Source organism: Staurois parvus, unplaced genomic scaffold, assembly GCF_062004578.1.
Source record: "Staurois parvus isolate SC_StPar_1 unplaced genomic scaffold, SC_StPar_1.0 ptg000635l, whole genome shotgun sequence".
Taxonomy (NCBI): domain Eukaryota; kingdom Metazoa; phylum Chordata; class Amphibia; order Anura; family Ranidae; genus Staurois; species Staurois parvus.
The window spans coordinates 3,318,831-3,344,496 of record NW_028318431.1 but is presented as its reverse complement, the minus strand read 5'-3'; the positions used below and the strand labels follow the sequence as shown (position 1 = coordinate 3,344,496).

The 25,666-nt window shown below is 39.5% G+C and overlaps 1 protein-coding gene across 6 annotated transcripts in view; it reads left to right on the top strand.

Annotated features, from left to right (window-relative positions):
- Nucleotides 1-25,666, top strand: part of CTPS2 (CTP synthase 2) — a 306,531-nt gene that overhangs the window by 214,451 nt on the left and 66,414 nt on the right. For all 6 annotated transcript variants that reach the window (XM_089693658.1, XM_089693654.1, XM_089693659.1 and 3 more), the window contains 3 exons: nucleotides 1,909-2,005; nucleotides 6,162-6,217; nucleotides 25,496-25,592. In XM_089693658.1, the coding sequence (XP_089549784.1) occupies nucleotides 1,909-2,005; nucleotides 6,162-6,217; nucleotides 25,496-25,592 (250 nt within the window). The remainder of the gene's footprint in view (nucleotides 1-1,908; nucleotides 2,006-6,161; nucleotides 6,218-25,495; nucleotides 25,593-25,666) is intronic.

Below are 25,666 nucleotides of genomic sequence, written 5' to 3'. Positions count from 1 at the left end.
GTTACTGATAGGCTTTGCACTTGTCGCAGGACAGTCCGTAGACCGTTAATCAAGATGGCAGACAACAGTGTTGGTGCGTGCATGGAACAGCATGTGGTGATGGAATCTCTTGTTAACAAAGGCGTAAAACCCACGGATATGTACAGAAGACCAAGCACAGTACGGTGATGAGATGCTCAGCTCTAGTAGGACATTTGAATGGTGTAAATGTTTCAAAGATGGCCGTACATCTTTCAGTGACGATCCCAGCTGTGGTGGTTCCCAGCCCACAGCAGTCATTCCTGTGAACATTCAGCACATGGAATGCCTGATCCTGGATAATTGATGCACAACCTGTCGTGAAATTGCACAAGAGACAAATCTTTCTCTGGTCAGCATTTCAGCACTGATGACGGAAGTGAAACAGGCTGTCCTAGGATGGTTTAGGCGTACTGACAAATCTTTCTATGCCAACACTTTCCAGGCATTATTTAAACTCTGGGATGTGTATAAATGTAGCAGGGGAGCATGTCGAGGAAAAAAATGCAGTTTCCACTCCTTGAAATTTGTTCTTTTATTTTACAAACTCAAAAGTCCCGGTTTGACTGAAATGATTGTTAAAGTAATGTTAGTCCCTTAAAGTGGAAAGATAGTCAAATATTAACTAAGCTTAAACCTACTCCCACCTCCATTCTAAGCCTAAGCCTATTCTAACTACCCTGTAAAGGAAAAAAGTGTATGCTTACCTATGATGAGGGTGATCTGGTCCAATCCCATGATCTCTCCAGTGGCGGGCTTCAGTGAAGAGGAGAGATCTCCAACAAAGGCTGCAGAGCCTGGTCCAGACGGCACCCATAAGGTTATATGGGGCATCAGCTGTCCCTCTTCTCTCTTGAATCCAGCAATGAAAGCTGATCATGTGTCCAAAACAGAGTGCCTTCAGAATAGGTAAGTATACAGATCTTTCCTTTACATGGTAGTTAGACTAGGCACAGAATGGAAGTGGGAGTAGGTTCAGGTTTAGTTAGTTTTTGACTGGGAGTCCATGTTAAGTTGAATACGCAAGGGCAAAAATATGAAAACTGTAATTGTTGACTTGTATTAAAAGGTGCAGGATCCAAGGCTGCCTTATTCTTGATATTGGATTCTCCACTTAGTGAGTTGCTGACCTTAAAGGGAACCTGTCATAATAGAAATATGGAAGCTGCCACTGCTTGTATTCTTGTAAACATACTTGTTGCCTGTCTGTGTCTGCTGTCATTGCATGTTAAGTCACAACCCAAAATGAGCATGGCACAAATAAGTGACAGAAAACTGGTTGAATTCTTCTTCTCTATATGAGTTCCAGGTTGGTAATTCAGGTAACACTGAAGACAAAGCACCCACAGGACAACCAGGCAACTAGCATTTTCAGGAGGAATAGTTAGCGATGGCAGCCTCCATAACTTTGTCCTGATAGGTTCTTTTTAAATAGACTGCTACACATTACGTAAAAAAAATTACCTCTCAGTGACAGTGGTAGCCAGTGGAATCCTCATTGCACAGATCTCATTTGGTGCTTCCTGCTGCTGTGCAATAACTCCCCATAGACCCAAATTGTACTCCAAAAGTAGTGATGCTAATAGTACACTCCGCTTCTAGTCAAATAAGGAGTCACTGTGCAGACAGCAACAAAGGCGATTTCTACAACGTGGGTCATGGAGAGGTAAGTACTGAGATGAAACAGCAGACTTACCAGACTAGTGCCAGTAGAATTGGTATTGGATTTGCCCATGACAGATCATTGAATGCTCATCGGTGCTGGCCATGAAAGTGCAAGTTATATTTCATATATTTAAGCTAAAATAATATAAGAACACTGTCATTTTCTATCATTCTTAGAATTATGCACTTTTGTTCATCATGTTTTCTTTTTATGGCTCTTTTTAGATCATTGATATGCCTGAACACAACCCAGGTGACATGGGTGGAACAATGCGGCTGGGGAAGAGAAAGACTGTTTTTACAGCCAATGATTCCATCCTAAGTATGTACCCACATTAACAAAATTTGGTATGATTTTGTTAAAGCTCAACTGTAGTCCAAACTTTTTTTTTATTTCTTGTACAGAGTAAGGGAAGTTTAGAAGGTCTGCTCTGTTGTATGTAATCCCTTGATTTTCCCTTACTTCAGTAGGCATCACTGGGGACAAAATGATACAGATAATAAATCTAGAACTACGATATCCAAAACAACAAAATCAGAGAAATAAATAAACTAGCATAAAAGGTCTAACTTTCACCCTTGAAAGTGCAAATTATCTCAATAATACCCCAATATGCTATAATAAATTACCCTAAAAATGTGAAACAAATTAAAAAAAAATGTTTTAAATACCATACAATAAGTAAAAACCCCCCAAAAATATGACTAAGTCTTGGAAGTGACGAAACGCGTCAAGGGAAGTGATGTTGGACGCACAGCAGAGGGACCGGAAGTGGCGTATTGGCCATCTTGGACACTGGAAAAACACATGCCAAACAATCCTGGAGGTTGCTCGGCTACCCTAGAGGTTTGAGGACATAGGAATAAGGTGTTTGTATTACTAATTTATTGTCAGAATTTAATAAAGTATATTTGTATTAATCCCATACGGAATTACACTATATCCTTTTCATATACCATTCGCATATGTTGGAGCATGGGTACTATAAGTACTATGGAGTACTTCCTAAAAAGCCATGATGACATCTAGGAGAAGGTGGTTGAGGACATCTTAAAGAGTGTTACTCAGGCTTGGAAGGAATTCATTGGAGCGTGGTGCATATTTCCGCAGCATTATTAAGGCGTTTTTTGGTTGTTTTTTTGGTAAGGGTATTTATGCCTTACACTTTAGAAGTTTACACTGAATGGTCACTTGGATTAATTTATTCACAGAGTGACGCACAATCACAGTTGTTACACTGTGTTCACTTTTCACATTTATGGTCACATCATTTGAAGTTGCACAGTGCATATTGATTATGGGTATTCATTTATTTATCTATAAAGTTAATGCACTATATGAGTTTTCCTTTTTTTTTTTTTTGAGGTTCACATTTCCTTTGGGAGCCAATAGAAGGGCTCGTTATTAAGGATCCGGAAATTTTCATTATTGGAATCAAAGATTTGAATGACTTTTTTATATTTTTTTTATATATTTTTGGGGTTTTTACTTATTGTATGGTATTTAACCACTTCCTGTCCGGACACTTTTACCCCCTTCCTGTCCAGGGCAATTTTAAGCTTTTAGCGGTATCACACTTTGAATGACATTTGCGCGGTCATGCAACACTGTACCCATATGAATTTTTTACCATTTTTTTGAGACAGATAAAGCTTTATTTTGGTGGTATTTATTCACTGCTGGGATTTTTATTTTTTTTTGCTATGTAAATGAAAAAGTCCAAAAAGTTTGAAAAAAAGTGTTTTTCTCATAACATTTTGCAAATAAATAATATTTCATCATAAATCCTAGCCAAAATGTATTCCATTATCTCTTTACTAAAAAGAAAAAATAAGCCAAATTAGTTTATAACCAAAAATTATAATTTTTAAACATTTTTTAAAAAAAATTTTTAATATTATTTATGTTTTTGTTTTTTTTACATACTGTCACACTAGCAGTACAGTGTCACCATGGTGACACTGTACTACTTGTGGGGGGTGGTGAAGATTTTTTTATTTATTTTTTTTTTACACTGATGGCTTTTACACCCATATAGAATGTAAAAGCAATCATTTCTCTTTCTCTCTGTCTGCATTCTTGCAGTCATTGAGAACTAATGAGTGAGCTGTGGTTGGTCACACCTTGTCACATGGTACAAGGCTGTTGTGAATAGCCTTGTACCATGTGACCTCTGTGATCATTCACAGATTTCACACGTAGTAAGCAATGATGTCACAAGTGACATCTTGCTTACTACTTTGCATGTGATCACTGATTGGCCAATCAGTGATCACATGATCAGTACCTCCTACAGAGGTCCCGTCCGACGATCAGTGTTTCACTTTTTATAAACGGCCACCCGACCCTGCAGTGCCACCATCCGGCCGTTTATATACAACGGCCGGATGGGAGGTGGTTAAAAATTTTTTTTCAAATATTTGTTTCACATTTGTAGGGTAATTTATTATAGCATATTGGGGTATTATTGACAAAACGATACAGATAGCAATAGAAAAAAAGTCATAGAAATATGTATATGGCAGCTTTTTTTTCCTGCTAAAGACTTTGTATTTCTGAGTCCTGAAATTTATAGACACCAGGCAGGTGTCTGTAAATAGGCAGGAGTAGGGCTGCCACCTCATCCCTTTAAAACCGAACACATATTACTTACATAGATTCTGAGGCTAATTTAATGCAGATTAGGCACTAGGTGAGTTTACCACCTTAATCAGCCACAGAACCTGTGCAATTAATACATGTTTGGTTTTAAAGGGATGAGGTGGAAACCCTAGGTAGGAGTCAGGCAAATAGGATGTTTACCTTGCAAGGGAATTTTCCTTTAGCTTAGTGAACTAGGTGAGCCTCTGTTGACTTTCATCAGCCAATAACGTGCAAGGAAAACTATTGTTTTGTTATTTCCCTTGATAGATGGGGTATTCTTTGAAAGACTTTGCATTCATCAAGGTGAGGGAAAATTCCCTTGCAAAATGAACAGCTTATTTGCCTTTAGTAAATCAACCTCATCAGACTACCAGTGGCTGATGGCAAGTCAAATTAAGGTACTCTTAAGGCCTGGAGTCCAGCCAGTTTAAATGCTTAGTGGCTGTCCTCTTTGTAGTGTTCTGTCCTTATACAGTGTCATACATGCATGTTCTTCATACTTTGCATATTTGAAATGTGTTTCAGTCTTGGCATAAAATGGTAGAAGAATCCTGCAATGCACACAATCTCCTCATTCACTGTGACAACAAGAAGTGTCACCTATGGGAAAGCTGAGTTTTGTCCCCTGCTTTCTTTTGAGTATTTAACATTTTTCAAGTCTATTCTAAGTGTTTGGTTTTAGTCCTGGCATCAAACACACTCTTGATAATCGGTTTACCAAGTTAAAGTGTATGTACAACTCAAAATTTTTTGGTTAGTTTTGTATAAAGTAGGGAAGGATTAAAAACCCTTGTCAATTTTTTTTTTATGTGTCCCCACTGGAGGATCCACTCTCTTGATCTGTCCTGCTGTCCATTGTTAGGGCCTGTGACAACGGGATTTGGGCTTGTATCAATAGCATCAGTTTGAGACACTTCGAAGATCATTCAGAATGTATTGACAAGTGCATTTAACCTGTGGCTGACCTCCTTATGACCTGCATTGACCTGCTTCAGGATGGTTTTGCAATGCCATAGAAATGTAAACTCACCGGCCACTTTATTAGGTGCCAAGAAAATATCCACCACACCATTACACCACCACCACCATGTTGTTTACACCAAATTCTGACCCTACTATCTGAATGTTGCAGAAACCATTCTGCCCATTCTCCTCTGACATGAACAAGGCATTTTCGTCCATATAACTGCCGCTCACTGGATATTTTCTCTTTTTCGGACCATTCTCTGTAAACCCTAGAGATGGTCGTGTGTGAAAATCCCAGTAGATCAGCAGTTTTGGAAATACTCAGACCAGCCCATCTGGCACCAACAAACATGCCATATTCAAAGTCATGTAAATCTCTTCTTCCCCATTCTGATGCTTGGCTTGAATTTCAGCAAGTTGTTTTCACCACGTCTAGATGCCTGAGTTGCTGCCATGTGATTGGATGATTAGCAATTTGTGTTACTAAGCAATTGAACAGGTGTACCTAGTAAAGTGGCTAATGAGTGTAAATCCCTGTTAAAACAAGCAAAAAAGCTCATCATCAAAGGCCCTTACCAAGCCGGAAGGTAAAGGGCAGTACAAAATGTTACAGCCGTTACCTGAAGTGTTGAGGGTAAATTTTCAAATGGGGACCCCCATACTAGTAACAATTGTGTAAGAGGGGACCTCCCCTCACTTTGAAGTGATTTCTTCTCACTTCCTATTGCATCCCTGTATAGTATATTGTTCCACAGGGGTGCAAAAGGTCTTCACAAATATAATTGATAATACATTAAAATTTGTATTATACTATATTATGTATAGTTGTTTGCACAAATTTATTAGCACTATAACTTTTTGTTTTTAGAAAAACTCTACGACAATGCTGAATTTATAGAAGAGCGCCATAGGCACCGATATGAGGCAAGTATTCCTAAAAGACAAATTATGTATGCAGATGAATAACAAATAAGATAATAAATTATTAAAAGGCAGTGGTGTTAAGAAATTCCTTAGAATCTTGGTAGAAAATCTTAAGAAGACCACCTTTTTTCCCATATAAAATTTTCTAGGGTCCCTTTCAGACTCCGTTATATGAGTTATACCTTTTTCTGTTTAAAGTGATGGTATTATACTTTACATATTTTATGGATAAACAATGCAAAAATAAATCTTCATACTCTTTTTATCAGTTTGTGATAACGTTTCGAATAACCTGTCTATCTGCAATTTTAGTTATATTTGTACAGGAAACAGCCATATTTGCTCATCACACATTTTTTTCTCTATCTTCAATTGCTATGCATTAGTTGCGCTTTACTACTATTTCTAACTCTGCAAGTGTATGAATTGGTCTTCCTGATAACATTGCACTCCCTATGTCAGCCTTGTTCATACATAATACCCCAAATTAACCCATTAAGATCAATGGACAATGTAGTGTGAGCAAGGCTAGATTTCTGTATAGTCAACATAAGCCCTGGTGGCACACACCCAAACACATCTAAAATTTACCTTGTATAATAAACGTTTACAGACTGCCATCCTGCCTGCCAGTGCTATCAGCCTGGTTTTTTTATTGTTATTATATTTTGATGGTAGAATAGTGTCCTGTGTACTAGAACTGAACTGCTAGCATGATCAGTGTGCCCTGATGATTTGTGTAGCCCCAGCAGTGCCACCTGTCAGTGTCCATCAGTGTCAGCTGTCAGTGCTCATCCATGCCACCTGCCAGTGCCCATCAGTGCCACATCAATGCCACATATCAGTGCCTACCAGTGCACATCAATGCCACATATCAGTGCCCATCTGAGCTGCCTTTCAGTGTCACCCATCAGTGCCAGTCAGTGCCACCTATCAATGCCAGTCAGTGCTGCCAATCAGTGCCACCTATCAGTGCCAGTCAGTGCCGCCTATCAGTGCCAGTCTGTGCTGCCTATAAGTGCCACCTATCAGTGCTGCCTATCAATTTACTACTTCGTGCACTGCAATGCTGTCCAAATATTGCTTAAGAGGGTGTAGTAATGTAGTCTGTTTCAACACTGCTGTTATACAGATAGACAGCTTGTAGGTAATCAACAAAAGTTGGAACACCTATAGAAATTGTTGCCATACATTTTCAAGGCTTAATTTATTTACATTGCTGCAGAACAACTGGGAGATGTTAACCCATTTACTTCTTCCCTGAAAAGGCTTTTCAGGTTATTTACTGGACTTGAACCGTTTATTTTTCAGTTCAGTTCAAAACTCTTTAACACTTATGTTCACCTTTTATGTGCATTTTATATGCTTTTCCTGTGTTATCTCATTTTTTGTAAGCTAACCAGTTGTGGACCTTGGATGTGCTACACACCCAAAAAAGTATACAGGGCATGTACAGAAGGGCATGAAACACCCTGTCCTTTTGCCCTGCTGCTGCTCCCTCTCTTGCATCTTAAAGCAAAAAAAATTGACCTTCTGATACAGTATTTATAAACAATGTTCAGATACAAAATAGAGAGATACAAATTAAAATGGTTACTTTTGTTTTATTTTTTTCTGCATATCAGTGGGTTTAGCTTCCATCTGTATATGATGTCATTTAAAGCAACCTGAGAAGTAAAATAAAAAATCTTATTTATAAATAAAATGTGTTTCTTATTAACCCATAGTTTACCCTATTTAGCCATAATAAGCTCCTTCTTCTCCTTCCTTTAGACATTATTTTTCTGCTGATGTGTTTTTTTCTTTTTTTCTATCCATTTATATTTAAACGTTTTGGTTTTATTCAGTTTGTTCAAAAGTTTTTTAGTGTTACATAAAAAAAAGTGCAATATTGCAGAAAAAAAACTGATTCATTCGTAGTTAACTTTGCAATGCTTTATAACAGAATCATAATTATAGTGTTAATTTAAAAAGGACAAGTGGCAGAATAATATTTAAATTGTTTATTAAATACAGTAACTTAAAAAAAAACCCTAACAATAATCACAGTATAAAAAGGTGCATTATTTTAGATTTGGTACAATTTCTTCTATGGATTGCATACAAAAATAAAATAATTTTAGCAAAATTAAAGCATTGTTTGTCCTAAAATGATATATATATTACATTGTTATCTTAAGTAATGACAAGGTATTGAAAATTGCTCTGGTGGTGTTGAATTGTGAGATCTGAAGAGATCCAAAATCACATGACTCCCAAGAATCAATGCAAAACTGAAAAAAAATAGAAAGTAATTTTTCTAACCATGAAAAATGTTGGCTGTTGCTTCTTGCAGATAAGCTCTGCTTGTCTGAGAAATATTTTCTTGTATTGTCTGACACTAGGTCCCTCCATGTAGAACTGCAAAAATAATAATAAAATAAATATATTCTATCATCGGTTTAGTGTTCCCGGTGGAGCTCATTACTACATGTACAGTATTATTCAAATCACCAAGTGATTTAAATATGTAGAAGACTTTTTCATTCAGTTCTCTATCTATAAACCTACTTTATGTGCCTGGTTCACTCCTGATCAGTAGCTTGCAGAGCAAAAATTATCATAGCTATACAAGCGAATCAGGATCCATTTGAGGGGAAGAAAGGCAATGCAATTGTTAGAATGTACGTGATTTATAATGCTGAAATAACGAGGAAGTCCAAAAATGGAACATGTCCTGTTATGGGCTAAAGATGAATCTGTATGAAAAGATATTCATCCCAGTTTTTTTTTACTTCCCTTCATTGGATAAAAAAAACACTGCAATAGTCATTGACACTTGTGTGGGATGTTGGGAGAATATGCATACCAATGCCATTGTATGATGCTGGAATCATGATGATACTGAGCAATGGAATGTGAGCTTTTCTGGCTTTTTGCTATCCTGGTGTCACACAAAAGTATTTGTTTGGCAGTTTTCCAGGAATTGGTGGCCCTAGAGGTATTGACATATTTCTTTATTGTAGAAAACAAAATACAAAATGCCTGTCAAATTGTAAGATAAATGGGAAGACGATCTTAAAGTATGTTATGTACTTTGTAGAAAGATTTAGGCACGCTGCTGGTTTTCAACAAAATATATCCTTAAGGGCCTCCATCCTGTTGACACTGCAATGCTAAACCTGGCACATCGCTGCATATTTTTTTCAACATTTCCTAATACTCAGTGGTGTTGGAAAGGAGCTCACTCTCTAATTACCCAAGCAAAAGGCTCTGCATGTGAATACAAAACTGAATACTGTCTTTTACATGCCCATGAAGGATCTTACTAGAAATAAAACTTTACAGAAACCTTGATCCCCAGACACAGGAGATCATCTTCTATTCTTTCAGAAGAGAAAAGAATGGTTTAACCAGGTTAAATGCATATCAGACATAGGAGAAATACAGCTTACCAGACAGGATATACTCCAAGTGTGTAACTCTATATGGCAGGGGTCCTCAAACTATTTAAACAGGGGGCCAGTTCACTGTCCCTCAGACCGTTGGAGGGCTGGACTATAGTTTAAAAAAAAAAAAAAAAACTATGTACAAATGCGGACACAGTACAGGAGATGACCAGAGACTGCGGACTTACAACGACTGCGGGAATACTGGGCCAGCCGTTCCATAAGACGCACAGACATTTCCCCCCAAGTGTGTCTTATGGAGCGAAATAGTGACCCATCATTGGTGTCAGTGGGAGGAATAGTGCCCCATCATTGGTGTCAGTGGGAAGAATCGTGCCTCATCATTTAGTGTCAGTGGGAGGAATAGTGCCCCATCATTGGTGTCAGTGGGAAGAAACGTGCCCCATTATTGGTGTCAGTGGGAAGAAACGTGCCCCATCATTGGTGTCAGTGGGAAGAAACGTGCCCCATCATTGGTGTCAGTGGGAGGAATAGTGCCCCATCATTGGTGTCAGTGGGAGCAATAGTGCCCCATCATTGGTGTCAGTGGGGGGAGGAATAGTGCCCCATTGTTGGTGTCAGTGGGGGGAGGAATAGTGCCCCATCGTTGGTGTCAGTGTGTGGGGGAATAGTGCCCCATCGTTGGTGTCAGTGTGTGGGGGAATAGTGCCCGCCATTGGTGTCAGTGGGGGAAGGGGATAGTGTCCCAACATTGGGGTCAGTGGGAGGAATAGTGCCCCATCATTGGTGTCAGTGGGAGGAATAGTGCCCCATCATTGGTGTCAGTGGGAGGGATAGTGCCCCATCATTGGTGTCAGTGGGAGCAGTAGTGCCCCATCATTAGTGTCAGTGGGGGGAGGAATAGTGCTCCATTGTTGGTGTCAGTGGGGGGAGGAATAGTGCCCCATCATTGGTGTCAGTGGGAGGAATAGTGCCCCATCATTGGTGTCAGTGGGGAGAGGAATAGTGCCCCATCATTAGTGTCAGTGGGGGGAGGAATAGTGCCCCATTGTTGGTGTCAGTGGGGGGAGGAATAGTGCCCCATTATTGGTGTCAGTGGGGGAAGGGGATAGTGTCCCAACATTGGTGTCAGTGGGAAGAATAGTGCCCCATCATTGGTGTCAGTGGGAAGAATAGTGCCCCATCTTTGGTGTCAGTGGGAGGAAGAGTACGTCATTGGTGTCAGTGGGGGGAATAGTGCCCCATCATTGGTGTCAGTGGGAGGAATAGTGTCCCATCATTGGTGTCAGTGGGAAGAATAGTGCCCCATCTTTGGTGTCAGTGGGAGGAATAGTACGTTATTGGTGTCAGTGGGGGTGGAATAGTGTCCCATCATTGGTGTCAGTGGGGGGTGGAATAGTGCCCCATCGTTGTTGTCAGTGGGGGGGAGGAATAGTGCTCCATCGTTGTCAGTGGGAGGTGGAATAGTGCCCCATCATTGGTGTCAGTGGGAGGAATAGTGCCCCATCATTAGTATCAGTGTCACCAATGATGGGGCACTATTCCTCCCACTGACACCAATGACACATAACTTGCTTACCCCTGCTTCAGCATGGTGCTGCTGCAGTCAGCATACCTAGTTGCAGCAGCACCATCAGCACGGCACACTTACCTGTCAGCTGTCCTTCTTCACTCCGGCTCCTCCCTCACTCGATGTTCGCGGGGCCGCTCGGCTCTGCCTCCTCGCAGGTGATTGGCCGCCTGTGTGCCTTTCCTGTGCTACAGTTCTGGCGCCCAATCACCGGTGAGGAGGCGGAGCCGAGCGGCAGGAGTGAGGGAGTGGCCGGAGTGAATAAAGGAGCAGCGCTTCCTGGACTGGATCGTCGTGGGACTGGGACCGGAGCCAGGTAAGGTACAGCAGCCCCCTGCCCGCCCCCATCCCGCCCCTGCCGACAGGCCGGATAAATGGCCTCGGCGGGCCGCATGTGGCCCGCGGGCCGTAGTTTGAGGACCCCTGCTATATGGTATAGCTGCCTAGCTTTACTGAATGGGGTATAATATCATAAAGAGAGCACAACTATTAAACTGTGAATTCATTGTTAAAGCGGAACTTAAAGCAGTAATAAACCCAAAAGCAAGCATTTATTATATTGCAACTTACCAATTCTTAGATGTTGTGGCTGGATTAGTTTTCTTTTTAGGCTTTCTTTCCTTTAATTTTATCTGGTGATCCAGCCAGTAAGTCTTGTTTTTTTAAAAGATCAAGCTTTCCTGCAGATGCAGCAGTTACAAGGTGGGGATAAATTATTTACCACTGACAGGGGTGTTGACAAACCTTTATCCCAAAAGAAAAACAGTTTGCTGTAACTGCCTATAGTGTGTTAGCTGGAGTTTGGCATCAATTTGTTAGTTTATTTTAATTTACTAGTACATTTAACACTCCCCTGCCTTCCCCCAAAATTTAACAATGCTGCTGTCCAAAGGTGCCTCCTGTGATCCTTCATCCACAGTGCGGGCTCTGTGATACAGGAGGTGTGCTACTGGACAGATCACCAGGTGAAAACGGGAAAATAGCCTTAAAAAAAATCCCAAAACTTGCAGCTTTCGGGTCATTAGACGTGGTGACTGTATATATTACATCTTTGGTTTTGGGTTTAATATTGCTTTACTTGTATCTGTACACCACAAATTAAACACTATTTATTTTTAATATCTAAAGCAAACTCATCAATTCATGTCTCCATGCTTTATTTTAAGGAGAAATCACTTTAAAAACACATCTGAGCATTTCTAGCCATGGCCATCTTCAGTAATTGCAAAGGATTTATGTATTTACTTCATGGAATCCATCTCCCCTTACTGTGTTGTCACCCTAGAAAATATTGGGCATGCACAGTACAATATGCATGGGCTGCTGTTACCTTCACAAGGTTAGGCTTTCAGGTAGGAGGGTGTGCTTAGTTGAGAAAGCCCCTCTTCCCTCTTCCAGATGAAAGGGAAAAATGCCCATGATGATTCCTGGAATATATGACATAATTTTGGTGTAGGCCAGAAACCAGGAAGCAACTGAAGATTTGTAAAAAGAAAAGTTTAAAGTAAATATACAAGGGGCATTCAAGTCAAACCAGGACTTTTGAGTTTATATAATAAAAGAACAAACTTCAAGGAGTGGACCATCACCCGGTAACAAAGCAGGTGCCGAATGGGGTATTTTCTCACCGCTTCCAAAGTTTCAGTTCATCTCCAAAGTTGGATGGTATTGACAGCAGCTGTGAAGTATTAATGATGTCTGCCATCCACAGCCAATCCCAAAGATGCGACTAAAGCCGTGTGAGACACCCAGGTGAGTTGGCGTGGTGGAAAGCCAGCAAGTTGCAGCCCAGAGCCGGGGCATAAGGACGTCTTTGGGATTGGCTGTGGATGGCAGACATCATTAATACTTCACGGGTGCTGTCAATACCATCCATCTTTGGAGATGAACTGAAAATTTGGTAGTGGTGAGCAAATACCCCATTCGGCCCCAGCTTTGTCTTTGGTTGATGGTCCCGGAACTGTCAGTGCTCTGCAGAGCCATCATTGCTGGGAGCGATTCCATATTGGAGCACTTGTGTACCCATCACACTGTGTGCCTCGTTACCCTCACTGCTTACTTTATTTTTCCACTGTGTGTGAGCCTATGCTGCTTGGTCAGACCTAACATCGGTGGCATTGCCCCGTATATCACATATATGGACATTGATCAACAGCCATCATAATCCTATGCCCAACTGCTTGTATTTATTTCAGGTGACTGTGGACTTGGCATATTCTATCCAGGGCGCTGTATTGGCTGGTCCATTATTGCACATAGACCTGCTGTTAGTCCATTGTAACCAGCTAGTATGTCATTATACTTTTACCTATATACTCCATTAGTTGTTGCAGCTTAGTGGGATCCATGCTCATTCCACTGAGGTCCCCTTATTGCTGACCTTCGGCATATTGTTACTTGTTGCTGCTTTGTTGTACTATTACATCATATCCATCACTATTCCACCTTAATTTGCCCTTGTGCCTATATCCATTGTGTGAGTGTTTTGCATGCCTGTGAGCCCGAGCTTTATTTTATTTTGTTTGACAGTGCTGTAAATTTTTATCATGGGGGTGAAGGTGTCTCTTTTTTGCAGTGAGCGTTATTATGTTTATTCTATTTTTGAATATACAATAAAATTGTGTCCAATTTGTTCATAGTCGCAGTTGGCCTCCTTTTTGGGACCCCTTTTTGTGTAGGATTCTTCCTACACGATTATTTTGCACTACTTTATAATAGCAATAAAGCGGTTGCGTACATGTAATCTCCACCAAAGAAACCACGCTTCCCAAACTCATTTCATCCCCAATGGGATTGTTCACAAGGATAGAGTAGGACTTGATAGGATGCAGTCAATGTTTTGCCAGTAATTTTCTACATGGCTCAGATGATTTTTAAATCGTTTTTTGTCAAGCATGTGGCGCTGACAGGTCCACTCACAGCTTTAATTTCAGCCAATTAAGCAGAAATTCTCTAAAACTTGAACCGTCTATAGCCAACTTTCCTTAGTCAAAGATCTGCGAATTTGGATAATTAATTTTTTATTAATTTTGTATACTGACATTGATTGGAAGGCATGCTGTACAGTTTTTTATTTTTTTTTATTTGTGCAGCTTTATACTTTTCTTGATACCTATAGCAATAGTTAGCCTGAACTCCAACTGAGAGCCAGCCTTGTAAGCTACCTCCCTACCTCTTCACTCCTCCGTTTTCTCAGTCTTAGCAGGGAGTCTGATGTTAGGTCTTTTTTATTTGGGTTCAAAGGTATTGATTTTTCAGAGCTAAACTCTAGTCAGAAGAAACAAGCTTGGAGATTCTGTCACTACAGGTACAAAGATATTTGCAGCCCCACTACTCTACCCTTCTAACTTGTCTCTGTTGGGCTTTAAGTATTCAATGTTCAGATCCCAGTCTGCACGCAGTTGTAAGAGATAAAAAGGCCAAATATCTGTTAGAAACATAATATAACGTCAGAATGTCCATTTTATGTGTAGAAAAAGCAGATTAATTAAGCATAAATGTGACTTTAAGATCAATAAATGTTTTCACTGATTCATTTTCTTTTTTCAAGAACAAAGTTGTTGAACTGACTGACTGCTTAAACCATTTTTTCTTTCTGAAATTGGGCTGCATATAAAATCTGCTTAGGCAAAGCCCTTTGTTTTACTGCGCTAATATGTCCCCAGATGTCTTTAGCAACTTTGAACAGACTACAGATTGTTCAGAAAAATGTAAAAATATATATTTTTTTCTGCTGCGCTGATGTTGAGCTCGAGTCACGTTGTACTCTGTGCAGACTGTATTCATATTTTTCATTACCTCTATAGCTAATGAAGAATATGAATACAGTTTAGTTTGATTAAAGGAAACCACTATAATTTTATACTGGACCAGTTTTATTTTTGTCGTTATCATAAATACAATTTTAACCACTTGCCCTCCAGAGGATTTACCCCCCTTCCTAACCAGACCATTTTTTTGCATTTCATCGCTAGGTTACTTTAACCGACAATTGCACGGTCATGCAATGCTGCGCCCAAATTAAATTTGCGTCTTTATTTTCACACGAATAGAGGTTTCTTACTGGTATTTGATCGCCTGTGCGTTTTTATTTTTGCGCTATAAAAAAAAGACTGACAATTTTGAGAAAAAAACTATATTTTTGACTTTTTGCTATTAAACATGTCCAGTAAAAAAATAGAAAAAATCAAATTTCATCATAAATTTAGGCCAAAATTTATTCTGCTACATGTCTTTGCAAAAAAAAAAAAAATCCCAATACGTGTAAATTAATTCGTTTACGTGAAAGTTATAGTGTTTACAAATGGCATACAGTATCTCACAGAAGTGAGTACACCTGTAACATTTTTGTAAATATTTTTATTTGTAAATATTTATATTTAGCAACAATTCTTTTTTTAAGATCATCAGAAAGTTCTTTGCCATGAGGTGCCATGTTGAACTTCCAGTGACCAGTATGAAAGAGTGAGAGCGATCACACCAAATTTAACACACCTGCTCCCCATTCACACCTGAGAACTTGTCACACTAAGGAGACACATGACAACTGGGAGGGGAAATGGCTAACTGGGCCCAATTTGGACATTTTTACTTAGGGGTGTACTCACTCACAGCGGTTTAGACATTAATGGCTGTGTGTTGAGTTATTTTGAGGGGACAGCAAATTTACACTGTTATACAAGCTGTACACTCACTACTTTACATTGTAGCAAAGTGTCATTTCTTCAGTGTTGTCACATGAAAAAATATAATCAAATATTTACAAAAATGTGAGGGGTGTACTCACTTCTGTGAGATACTGTATATGTGATGTTGCATTTCCGGGTAGGGGGCATGAAACCTTGGTTTCATCAGATCATAACACATTTTCCAATATGCTTTTAGGAGACTTCAGATGTGTTTTTGCAAAATGTAGCCAGACTTGGATGTTTTTCTTCGTAAGAAAAGGCTTCCATCTTGCCACTCTACTCCATAGTCCAGACATATGAAGAATACGGGAGACTGTTGTCACATGTACCACACAGCCAGTTTGCAAATTTCCCCCTTCATCCTTATAAAGTATTACAGACAGAGATGATGACATGGTAGTAGTGGTAGCACCCCCTCCACTCCACCAATAAGTTACTCAAAAACAAAAGTATGGGTTGACTAAGAAGTCTCCAGTATATATAAAAATCTTATATTCAATAAAAAAACCTTACTCTATGAATGGATGGGAATTCTGAATAATTACAAATTTGTGAATTGAGATTTATTATTTATTTCTGTATACTGACATTGATTGGAAGGTTTGTTATGCGTTTTCTTTTCTTGATATCTAATGTAGCTTTCTCTGTAAAAAAAAAAGAAAAAATAATATATATATATATGTAAATAAAGGAGCAAAATGCTAGTCACCTTTTAATTTCCAGCATTTTCTTTTGTAAACTCTCTGCTAAAAAAAATATATTTTTAGTTTTGAATTAAATAAATTAAAAAAAAAAGTGCAAAAATACAAAACTTTGAAATCAGGTAAAAAAATTCTTAAGAGTCCCTGGATGCTGGATAACCTGATTTTGTCTGCTGAGACTGTAAGCCAAGGGGGAGTTCTGGCAGAGATGATTACCATAGGATAGCTGAATTAATGTCAAGCTAAGTTTTTTACCCGTCATAAGCTGCAGGTGCCATTGAATTTCTCAAAGGAACCTTTTTCAATGCTACCACTAGACAGGAAACTATGCGTTTTCTTTGTTAAATACTCTACAAGGCAATCAATTCTATTTACTTGCTGCTGACAGAAAAAAGGGCATGGTTAAAGAAGCCTTAAGGGGCATTTCTGTGGATTTATGTAGATAAATGTTAGATAGAGTGAGGCGGCTGAACACTAGAGCATGAAGAGTGGGAAAACAGAAGAATATTGGGCTATTTTAATTTATCATGGCAGCCTTGAAAAGCTGATTGTGTAAGTTCCTTTTTTTGTGAACTGTCTGTTACTTAATATTTAATGGATGAGGAGGTGAGGTGGTGGAGTACTGGATCCCGCTGTAGGTTAATGTTGCAACATGCACAAGAAAAGAGTTCAAAGATACTGTTAACAGTTTAGATCAAATGCATTCATCACTTTAGTCAAACATTCAAGGCTCTAGAGGGTTCTGAGAAGATATAAGGTCTACACCTGTACCTGTTTTAGCAGAGAAGACCTTAAGCTGTTTTCAGTCATAACTCCAGGATTCACAAACTTTTTGCCCAGATCTTCTCTCCAGTAAGGCATTCTCAAACAGGGGAGCCCCCCAAATGTGTTGGTTGTTTTTCAAATGACTACTTTGATGAATTACCTTTATCTGGACCATCAATGAAATATTGGCGCTCTCTTTTGATATTTCATGGAACATGACTTTTAATGAAGCCTTTTAAATCATGTTGAAACATATTAAACCTGTAAGCCTTTTTAAATGTTTAATTAAAGTTCTGCCAAATTATTAAAAGTTACTTTTCCATTTCAATGTGCTCTATAGTTTTCTGCAACAAATTAAAAAAGAAATCAGCTAAATAGGATTGAGAATAATTATGTGCTGAGCATTGAGCACAGAGAGGAAATGTGGCCCAAATCCCCAGTAAAAATAAAAAGTTTCACTCCCTTCTCTTCCATTCAACAAAGTATAGAATTTTTAACTAAATTGAATATAAAAAAAAAAAATTATGCATTATCAGTGAGTGCACATTTCGATTTGTTAATTACCTGGAAGTATTTTTACATAACTTTAAAATGTTTTACATACTTGTTCCATATTTTCATCATTGTGTTTCATAAATGATTTTATTCTGCTCCCTGGAAAATCGCTGGACTGGAAAATAAATTCTACGTTAAACGCCTGATGTTTTCAATCAGTCTAATTAGAATGATAAACTCAAACCCCAAGAAAGGAGTAGTAAATCACAATTAGTGTGCAGAAAGCAAATATACAGTACTTGCCCAATGTACATATGTAATTAGAAGCTGTGCCTAGAAGGTAGGTTTAAAAAACATTAACTTAAGTATTATCTGATCATATCCACATATACAGCTAAAAGTTAAAAATGCAATATGTTCCCTTTAAAGCGGAACTTCAGTCTGCCTCCCAAGTGGCTCCACTTCCCGCTTGGAAGCTGCCATTATAATTATTGTACATGTGCAAAAGCACTCATGGGCTCTGCTCAGCCTTTGAATCTTTCACATCTGTGCAAGGACAGGGAATTTTTCTTGCACATCCAAAGACAGGGAAGGGTAAGACATCCCTGCTTGTTGTCTTTGCACGTGCTTGGGACATGCACAAATAGCCAAAGGGCCCAGTGAATGTGCACAAGTGCCGCAGGTTCTCTTGGGACTCAAGCTTTATGGCATATCTGTGCACATGCTGGGGGGCAGAGAGTAAGTCTTGTCTAGGCAAGAAACACAGAAGTGCTGTTTTTAGCACAAATAAAGTATTTGAAAATATCCATTGGTAAGAGAGGGAAGAGGCTGGGCAGCACATGACCTTCCCTACATTTATGTCAGACTATTTAGGCTAATGAATAATATGCTTACAGATCCAAACTTTATATAGCACATTTCCAAGGAGTTTTGCTTTGTAGCCTGCTTGTGCTGTAATCAACAGTGTTTTATAGAATATCTAATATAAAATATTTTATTGAGCATTGCTCAAGATAACGCTCACAAGAAAAAGCCAATTTTTGTTATTATACGTATTTCTTTTATCTTTTTCTTGTAAAGTGGTAGTCTCTTTTCATCATGGATTCAGTATTAGTTCACAGCTGTAGACCAGTTGCTTTTACTTATGGAGGTATTTTTTTTTAATGTGACCGCTTATGGTTGTTAGGATCATACTAGAGATCCAATTTGGGCTCTAGTTCTTTGTGTACAGCATACAAGGTTTGGGGGATTTCTGGGGAGTAGAAGAGTAGCTTTGAAGTACCTTGTGGTTTTTGCTGTAAAAGTGTTGTATTAGTTACTTGCTACCTATTTTTATGGATTATTGGTACTCTTTATAAATGCTTATAGAAGTAATGAAATAAACAAAAAATCATTTAAGCAAACAATATTAAAAACAAACATTTAGGAAAAATTTACCACTTATCCATGCAATTTGTTTGCATAGTTCCAAGAGGTGCTAGGGTTGATTTACTAAAGACATAGACTTATCTTCGTGAATGAGTTAAAAAGAAGTAAAAAGTCACTTTGCAAAAAAAAAAGCCTGGTTATATACAAATCAAATTTTTAAAAATGCAGCACTCACCTCTCCCTCTGTTTTCCTTTTGTTAAATCTTCAGATTCAAAGATAACCTGTAATATGTAAATCAAATTCACGGTATTATGGAATAAACTGATACATAAATCACACAAAAAGTGAAAGTGATGTGGCAGTTCTATAGCTGCTGATCACTTTCAGGGAGCAGGCAGCGCAGTGCCCCCCCCTTCCACCGATTCCCCCCTCCTCCGTGGTTCCCAGGATCTCCTGCTCTTACTGGAACCTGGGAACCCATCCGCCAACTAGGGGAGGTAGAGCGCTGTGAGACCGAGGCAAATCCATGCCTCAATCTCACATGCAAACAGTGAAAAAATGATGTCACTTCCAGTTTCAGATGCACCCTTTCCTGGCCAGTTCATTCAGGGGACACATCTAACCAAGCCGATCTGTGCTTGGTTAGATGGTGTGAAGGGCAAGGGAGACATTGGGATCTATTAGACCCCTAATCTCTCCATGTCACCTGCCCAATGCTATCACGTGGGAGGGTTCATTAACCCCTTGGGATAGCAATCAAGAAAAAATAAACAAATAAAGAAAAACGTTTTAAAAATTATAATAAAATATATATTCTTATTTTTTTGTAAATTGCTGTAACTCCCGCCCAGAATCTGCATGTGTATGTAAACCGCGGCCGTACCACACGTGTGAGAATGATAACTCTAGAAGAAGAGCTCCTAGTCAACTCTAAACTGATAAGCTGTGAAGGTTTTTAAAGCATCACCTATGGTGCTTTTTGGACATCATAGTTTTTGGCAAGCGGGCGCATGCAATTTTTAGACATGGAATGTTTGGTATCTATTTAATGAATGCAACCTCATCTTTTATATTTTAACCAAAACTGGGTATTCTATTGTGTGTTTTTGCACTAAAATTCATTTTATTATATTTTTTCCTGAAAATTTGCATTTATTAAACAGTTGTGCAAATATCACGTGACATTTAAAAATATGCAAATATCACCTTTTTATAATACAGGGCCTCTTGTTTCAGAAAATACATAATGTTCTGGGGCTTTAAGTAAATTTATTGCCAAGAATTTAGATATTTACATGTATGTGAAAAATAAATAAAATTGCTCTGGAGCCGAACTGGTTAACTCTGCTGTGCGCAGGAAGCGTTAAGAGCCCTTGTCACACTTACTTCTCTCGTAACCTAAGACTTCTGGAGCTCAGACTGGCAGCCAATGAAGAGTGAAGTTCTGTCCGCTTACGTCACTCTTCCAATACACCACAGGGGGATCTCAATCTGGGAAGGCCTGCTGCATAGCTGAAGTATGGACAGACAGATGGATGGGCATGAGTGGGGCCTCATGTCTAAATTTTGCCTAAGGCCTCACAAAGCTTTGAGCCTCTGTGGGGGAAAGGTAAGCATATCTGTCAGGCTTTTATTTTATGCCTGTGTCATCACTGGGGAGATTTCTTGTAACTTCCGGTGTGTCAGCAACATACAGAGAGTAAAAGGAAAAGCTCTCTAAGAACCTAAAGGAGATTCAAACTACTCCTCATTCATTCTATCCAACACTATAAAAATGTTTGGCTGGAGTTCTGCTTAAAGTCTATTTAAAACTGATAGTTTTTTTTAATGTTCTGGAGAAGGGCTAGAGTCCCTGCCTTGTTTGTATTGCTGTTTGTACTCCTGCTGGAAAGAGTCACATACTCTTATCTGTCCTGGTGATCATTGTCACTGGAATCAAATTTTGATTTGTCACTGGAGCAGGAACAGAGAAGAAATCTTCCAGTAGGCACAGTTGTTTTGGTGGCAAGGGTCTAAAAGGAGATTTTTCTCACTTTAGTTCACGTTGTGTCCAGAGGCCAAGAAATTAGGAAAACTCTCTCCGATGGTACACTGATGCTAACATTATAGGAGTTGTAACCACCCCCTGCTCAATCCAAAATGAAATGTCAAGTGCCAACAGTTTGCTCAGGAAAATTAAGGGAAACAGTACAGTTAGTTCAAAGGGTCCTGCTATAGATTTAATGCATACCCTGTTGCATGTAAATTACATGGAAAATGTAAAATGAGCAGAAGTCAGTAAAGGTGGTTCATATCACTGTGACTCTGTGCCGTGTATATTTTAGAACTTGCCCCTTGCCCATGCTTAGGTTTGACTGAGCTGATTCACTCTTTTGTACCCAAAGACGTGACTTGTCACACAAACAAAAAAAAACGTTATGTAACACCTTTGTTTCTTAATGAATCCAAATTGTGGAAATGATGAAAATTTTTTTTTACAAGAGACATGCATTGAAAATGTACATTATTTCATATAATGGGTTTGGTATTATACTGCCTGTAATATGAAGTGCAGAACTATGGACAGGCCTAATGGTGTGGGGCAGCAGCCCAAGCTAAGCAGCTCTCAACTACTTGATCTCCAGCAAGATTGTACCCCCTTCAGGGCATTTTTTGCCAATCAACACTGTGCTACTTTAACTGGCAATTGCACGGTCATGCCACACAGTACACAAATTATATTTTTATCATTTTTAACTAGATCTTTCTTTTGGTGGTATTTAAACACCACTGGGTTTCTAATTTTTTTTATTATATATTGTAAAAAGAGCAAAAATTTTCATGTGACAACACTGAAGAAATAACACTTTGCTCCAATGTAAAGTAGTGAGTGTACAGCTTGTATAACAGTGTAAATTTGCTGTCCCCTCAAAATAACTAAACACACAGACATTATTGTCTAAACCGCTGGCAACAAAAGTGAGTACACCCCTAAATGAAAATGTCCAAGTTGGGCCCAAAGTGTCAATACTTTGTGTGGCCACCATTATTTTCCAGCACTGTCTTAACCCTCTATAGGGCATGGAGTTCACCAGAGCTTCACAGGTTGCCACCGGAGTCCTGTTCTACTCCTCCATGACGACATCACGGAGCTGGTGGATGTTAGAGACCTTGCGCTTCTCCTCCACTGTGCAAAGCTCACTTTTTCAATGCCCCCACACCTTTTTAAAATGCAAAGTAAAAATTGAAAAAAATTCCTTGCAGATCAGAACATAAACTGTCTAAATTTTAAGAGAAGGTTCTGTAACACAGTTCTGGGAGTGTCTTTTCAGGGAGGAAATTCCCAAGATCTTGCCATAAGAAGGATGACATCACCCTCACTTAAAGAGCAGCTCTGTCTGCCTCCCCAAAACATTTGTCAAATTAGATAAATACTGTAGATGCTGACTTTTAATATAAGAACACTTACCTGTCCAGGGATCCAGTGATGTCCTCACCTGAGCCAATTCTTCAGTCGACTTCGGGTGCAGAAGCTGGCATATTAAGTTAAGGAAACTTAATAAAGCTTCACAGCCGGTTTCTTACTATGCAGGTGCAAGCCACGCAGCACTTTGGGAATGGTCTTACAGTCTTCTGGGATCTATGTGTGTCCCAGAAGGCTGTGGGGGGAAGGAGGTGGGGCCAAACTTCCTCACAGGTCACTGACCCAGAAGTGGCCCCCCCCCAAAAAAAGTGCCAAATGTGGCAGTGGAGGGGGGGAGGATGCAAACAAGCGGAACTTCCCCTTCTGATTAAAATTCTGATTTAAGTCCGGCAGGAAGCTTTGGGAAAGGTAAGTATGCTCTTTAACTTTTTCCCCCTAGAGGTAATTTTTCAAACTTTTATGATGCATTACAGGAAGGGGCCCATGTAAAATGCTGTCTTTGCAGAGACCCTTCCGTAAGGCTTCTTCTATGGTGGAACAAGACCTATCCCCAGTCGATCTTCGGGCCCTCCCTTGGGATTACGGCCATGATTTGCACCAGTTCCCTGGCATATCGCCCTTAACGTTGGTGGTTCTGCGTTTGTGGTATAAACATGGCTTTAATGTCCTCCTGTCTTCCGATCAGTCCCCTCTGTCGTCTCTATTTGACAACCCTTCTTTTCCACAAGGGACGGGGTCTTCTGTTCATGGTCCCTTTTCCTGTACTTCCTGAACAGTAGCTCGTGTCTTTATCCATCCTCAAACGGGCCTCCCTATTCTCCCGGGTGGTCTCGGGGACTGGCTTACTGCACCTATCCTCATTCTGTAAAAATTTGTACTCTTCCTCTCACATACGTCATCTGTTCTATGAGTTTGAGCGGTTGTGTTTCCTTTCTGAGCCTCCCAGACATCTCTTAACTTCCCTCTACAGGTTATTACATTCCGCGATTCACTCTGAACTTCCACCCTATACTAGGGTGTGGTCTCGGGATCTGGGTAGAGATATTTCTGATGCAGAGTGGGTTACATTGTTCCACTTTACCCATAAATCCTCCGTATCCTGCTACTCACAGGAAAATAATTTTAAGTTCCTCTCATGATGGTATCGGGATCCTTTTTCCTTGCATAGGATATTTCCTTCTTCATCCAACCTTTGCTGGGGAATGTGGTGAGGCTGTGGGCACTCATCTTCATATTTGGTGGGATTGTAATAGAACCTTCTGGTCTCAAGTCTTTGATATTTATAATATAATCTATGGTGAGCCCTTGGCCTCTTCCCCGGAGATTGCACTTTTGTCTATATTACCGGGTTCATTAACAGCCCAGAAGAAATGCCTACTGTGTTTTTTTTCTGTCTGTGGCCCGCCAATTGATACATCTTTTTTGGAAGACAGCCACCACTCCTCCTTTGTCTTTATGGGTCTCCATGATTAATGATATTATGCGCATGGAAGAAATGTTGATGTTTGCCAATGACACTTATGAGAAACATAAGCTATTGTGGTCGGTCTGGCTCCATTTCTCTTCTTCAGTGGCCCTTCAAGAATTGTTTTCACCTATAGTGCCTCCCTAGACCTCGTTCATATGGACTAAAGGGCTCACAGTTGCTTGTGCAAAGGTTGGCTTCTCTGCCCTCGACATGACCTGTTACTGTCTCCCCCCTATTGTTTGTCCGGGGGCATATGCTTATGCCCCTCTGATAATTTCCCCCCCCCTTTCCCCTTTTTTCTTTAGTTGACATTCCAGATGTGGTATGTCCGCGTTGCTGTCCTGCCCCCGTCTTTTCCTGGTTCCCGACTCCTCCTTTGCTTTTTCTTCTTTCCTGTTCTTGTCTCTTTCTTTTTCCTATGTGTTTTCCTCTGTGCTAAATTTTATAATTTTCGCTATCTAGGGACGAATATTGACGCTCTTTATGCCTTACCTTTGGGTGTGTCCCTGTGTTATATCTATATTGTACACTGATATTTTTCTTGTTCTCATATTGAGATGTACAGATTGTTACATAGTCAGTCTGGCTGAAAAAAGATAAAAGTCCATCCAGTTCAACCACAGAAAAAAAAAGAAAGTTATAATCCTGTACCCACAGTTGATCCAGAGGAAGGCAAAAAAAAACAGCAAAGCATGATCCAATTTGCTCCTGCTGAGAAAAAAATTCCTTCCTGATCCCCCGAGAGGCAATCGGATATTCCCTGGATCAACTTTATCTATAAATTGTCATTATCTTCATTGATTGTCTCACTGTGTGTGACCAGTGGTCTGGTCCCGCTTGTCTGTACTCCACTGTTCTTTTTTTATATGTCTTTTTACAAAATTAATAAAGACAAATTTGCCTTTAAAATGCTATCTTTGCATTTTAGGTGCAAGGTTTACTTTAAGTTACAGGTAGTCATAACAGTGCATAATTATTTCTAAATGGCAACGATTACAGCTCCTGGTACTCCATTGCACTTTGCACTTTACTAAGTAATGTCTGTTGCCTGCTTCCAAAATTACTTGGGAATGTATTTTTTTTAAGGAATCAATTTCTCATCTCCATCAGAAGACCATTTAAAAGGAGAGGTGTATTGTGAAGAGGTGCAGTAACAAGCACATAATTGAAATCTCATAGGACAAGTGCAAATGTGTCAGACTGACTCAGGAATAGAAAGCTTTACATTTTCTTTAGGATTTTGCTCATTCTTGTCTATTGTAAACATGTTTCATCACCATGTACTGTGCTGAAATGTAACTAGTTTGGGACTTGTGAAAGTCACCTTCATGGTGTGAGCATTGCATTATCACACTTTATGTGCTTCATACTTGCAGTCAAGGAGAGAGAATCTTTGATAGACTGTGACAAATCTCCATCATTCTGCACAGGTAAACCCAGAGCTAACACAGCGGTTTGAAGAAAAAGGCTTAAGATTTGTTGGGCACGACACCGAGGGACAGAGAATGGAAGTCGTTGAACTTGAAGGTTAATATTTAATGTTTATGTTATGTTTTAGTTAACTAGGATTGATTCAGCTGTATCCAGAAGCATAGCTTATC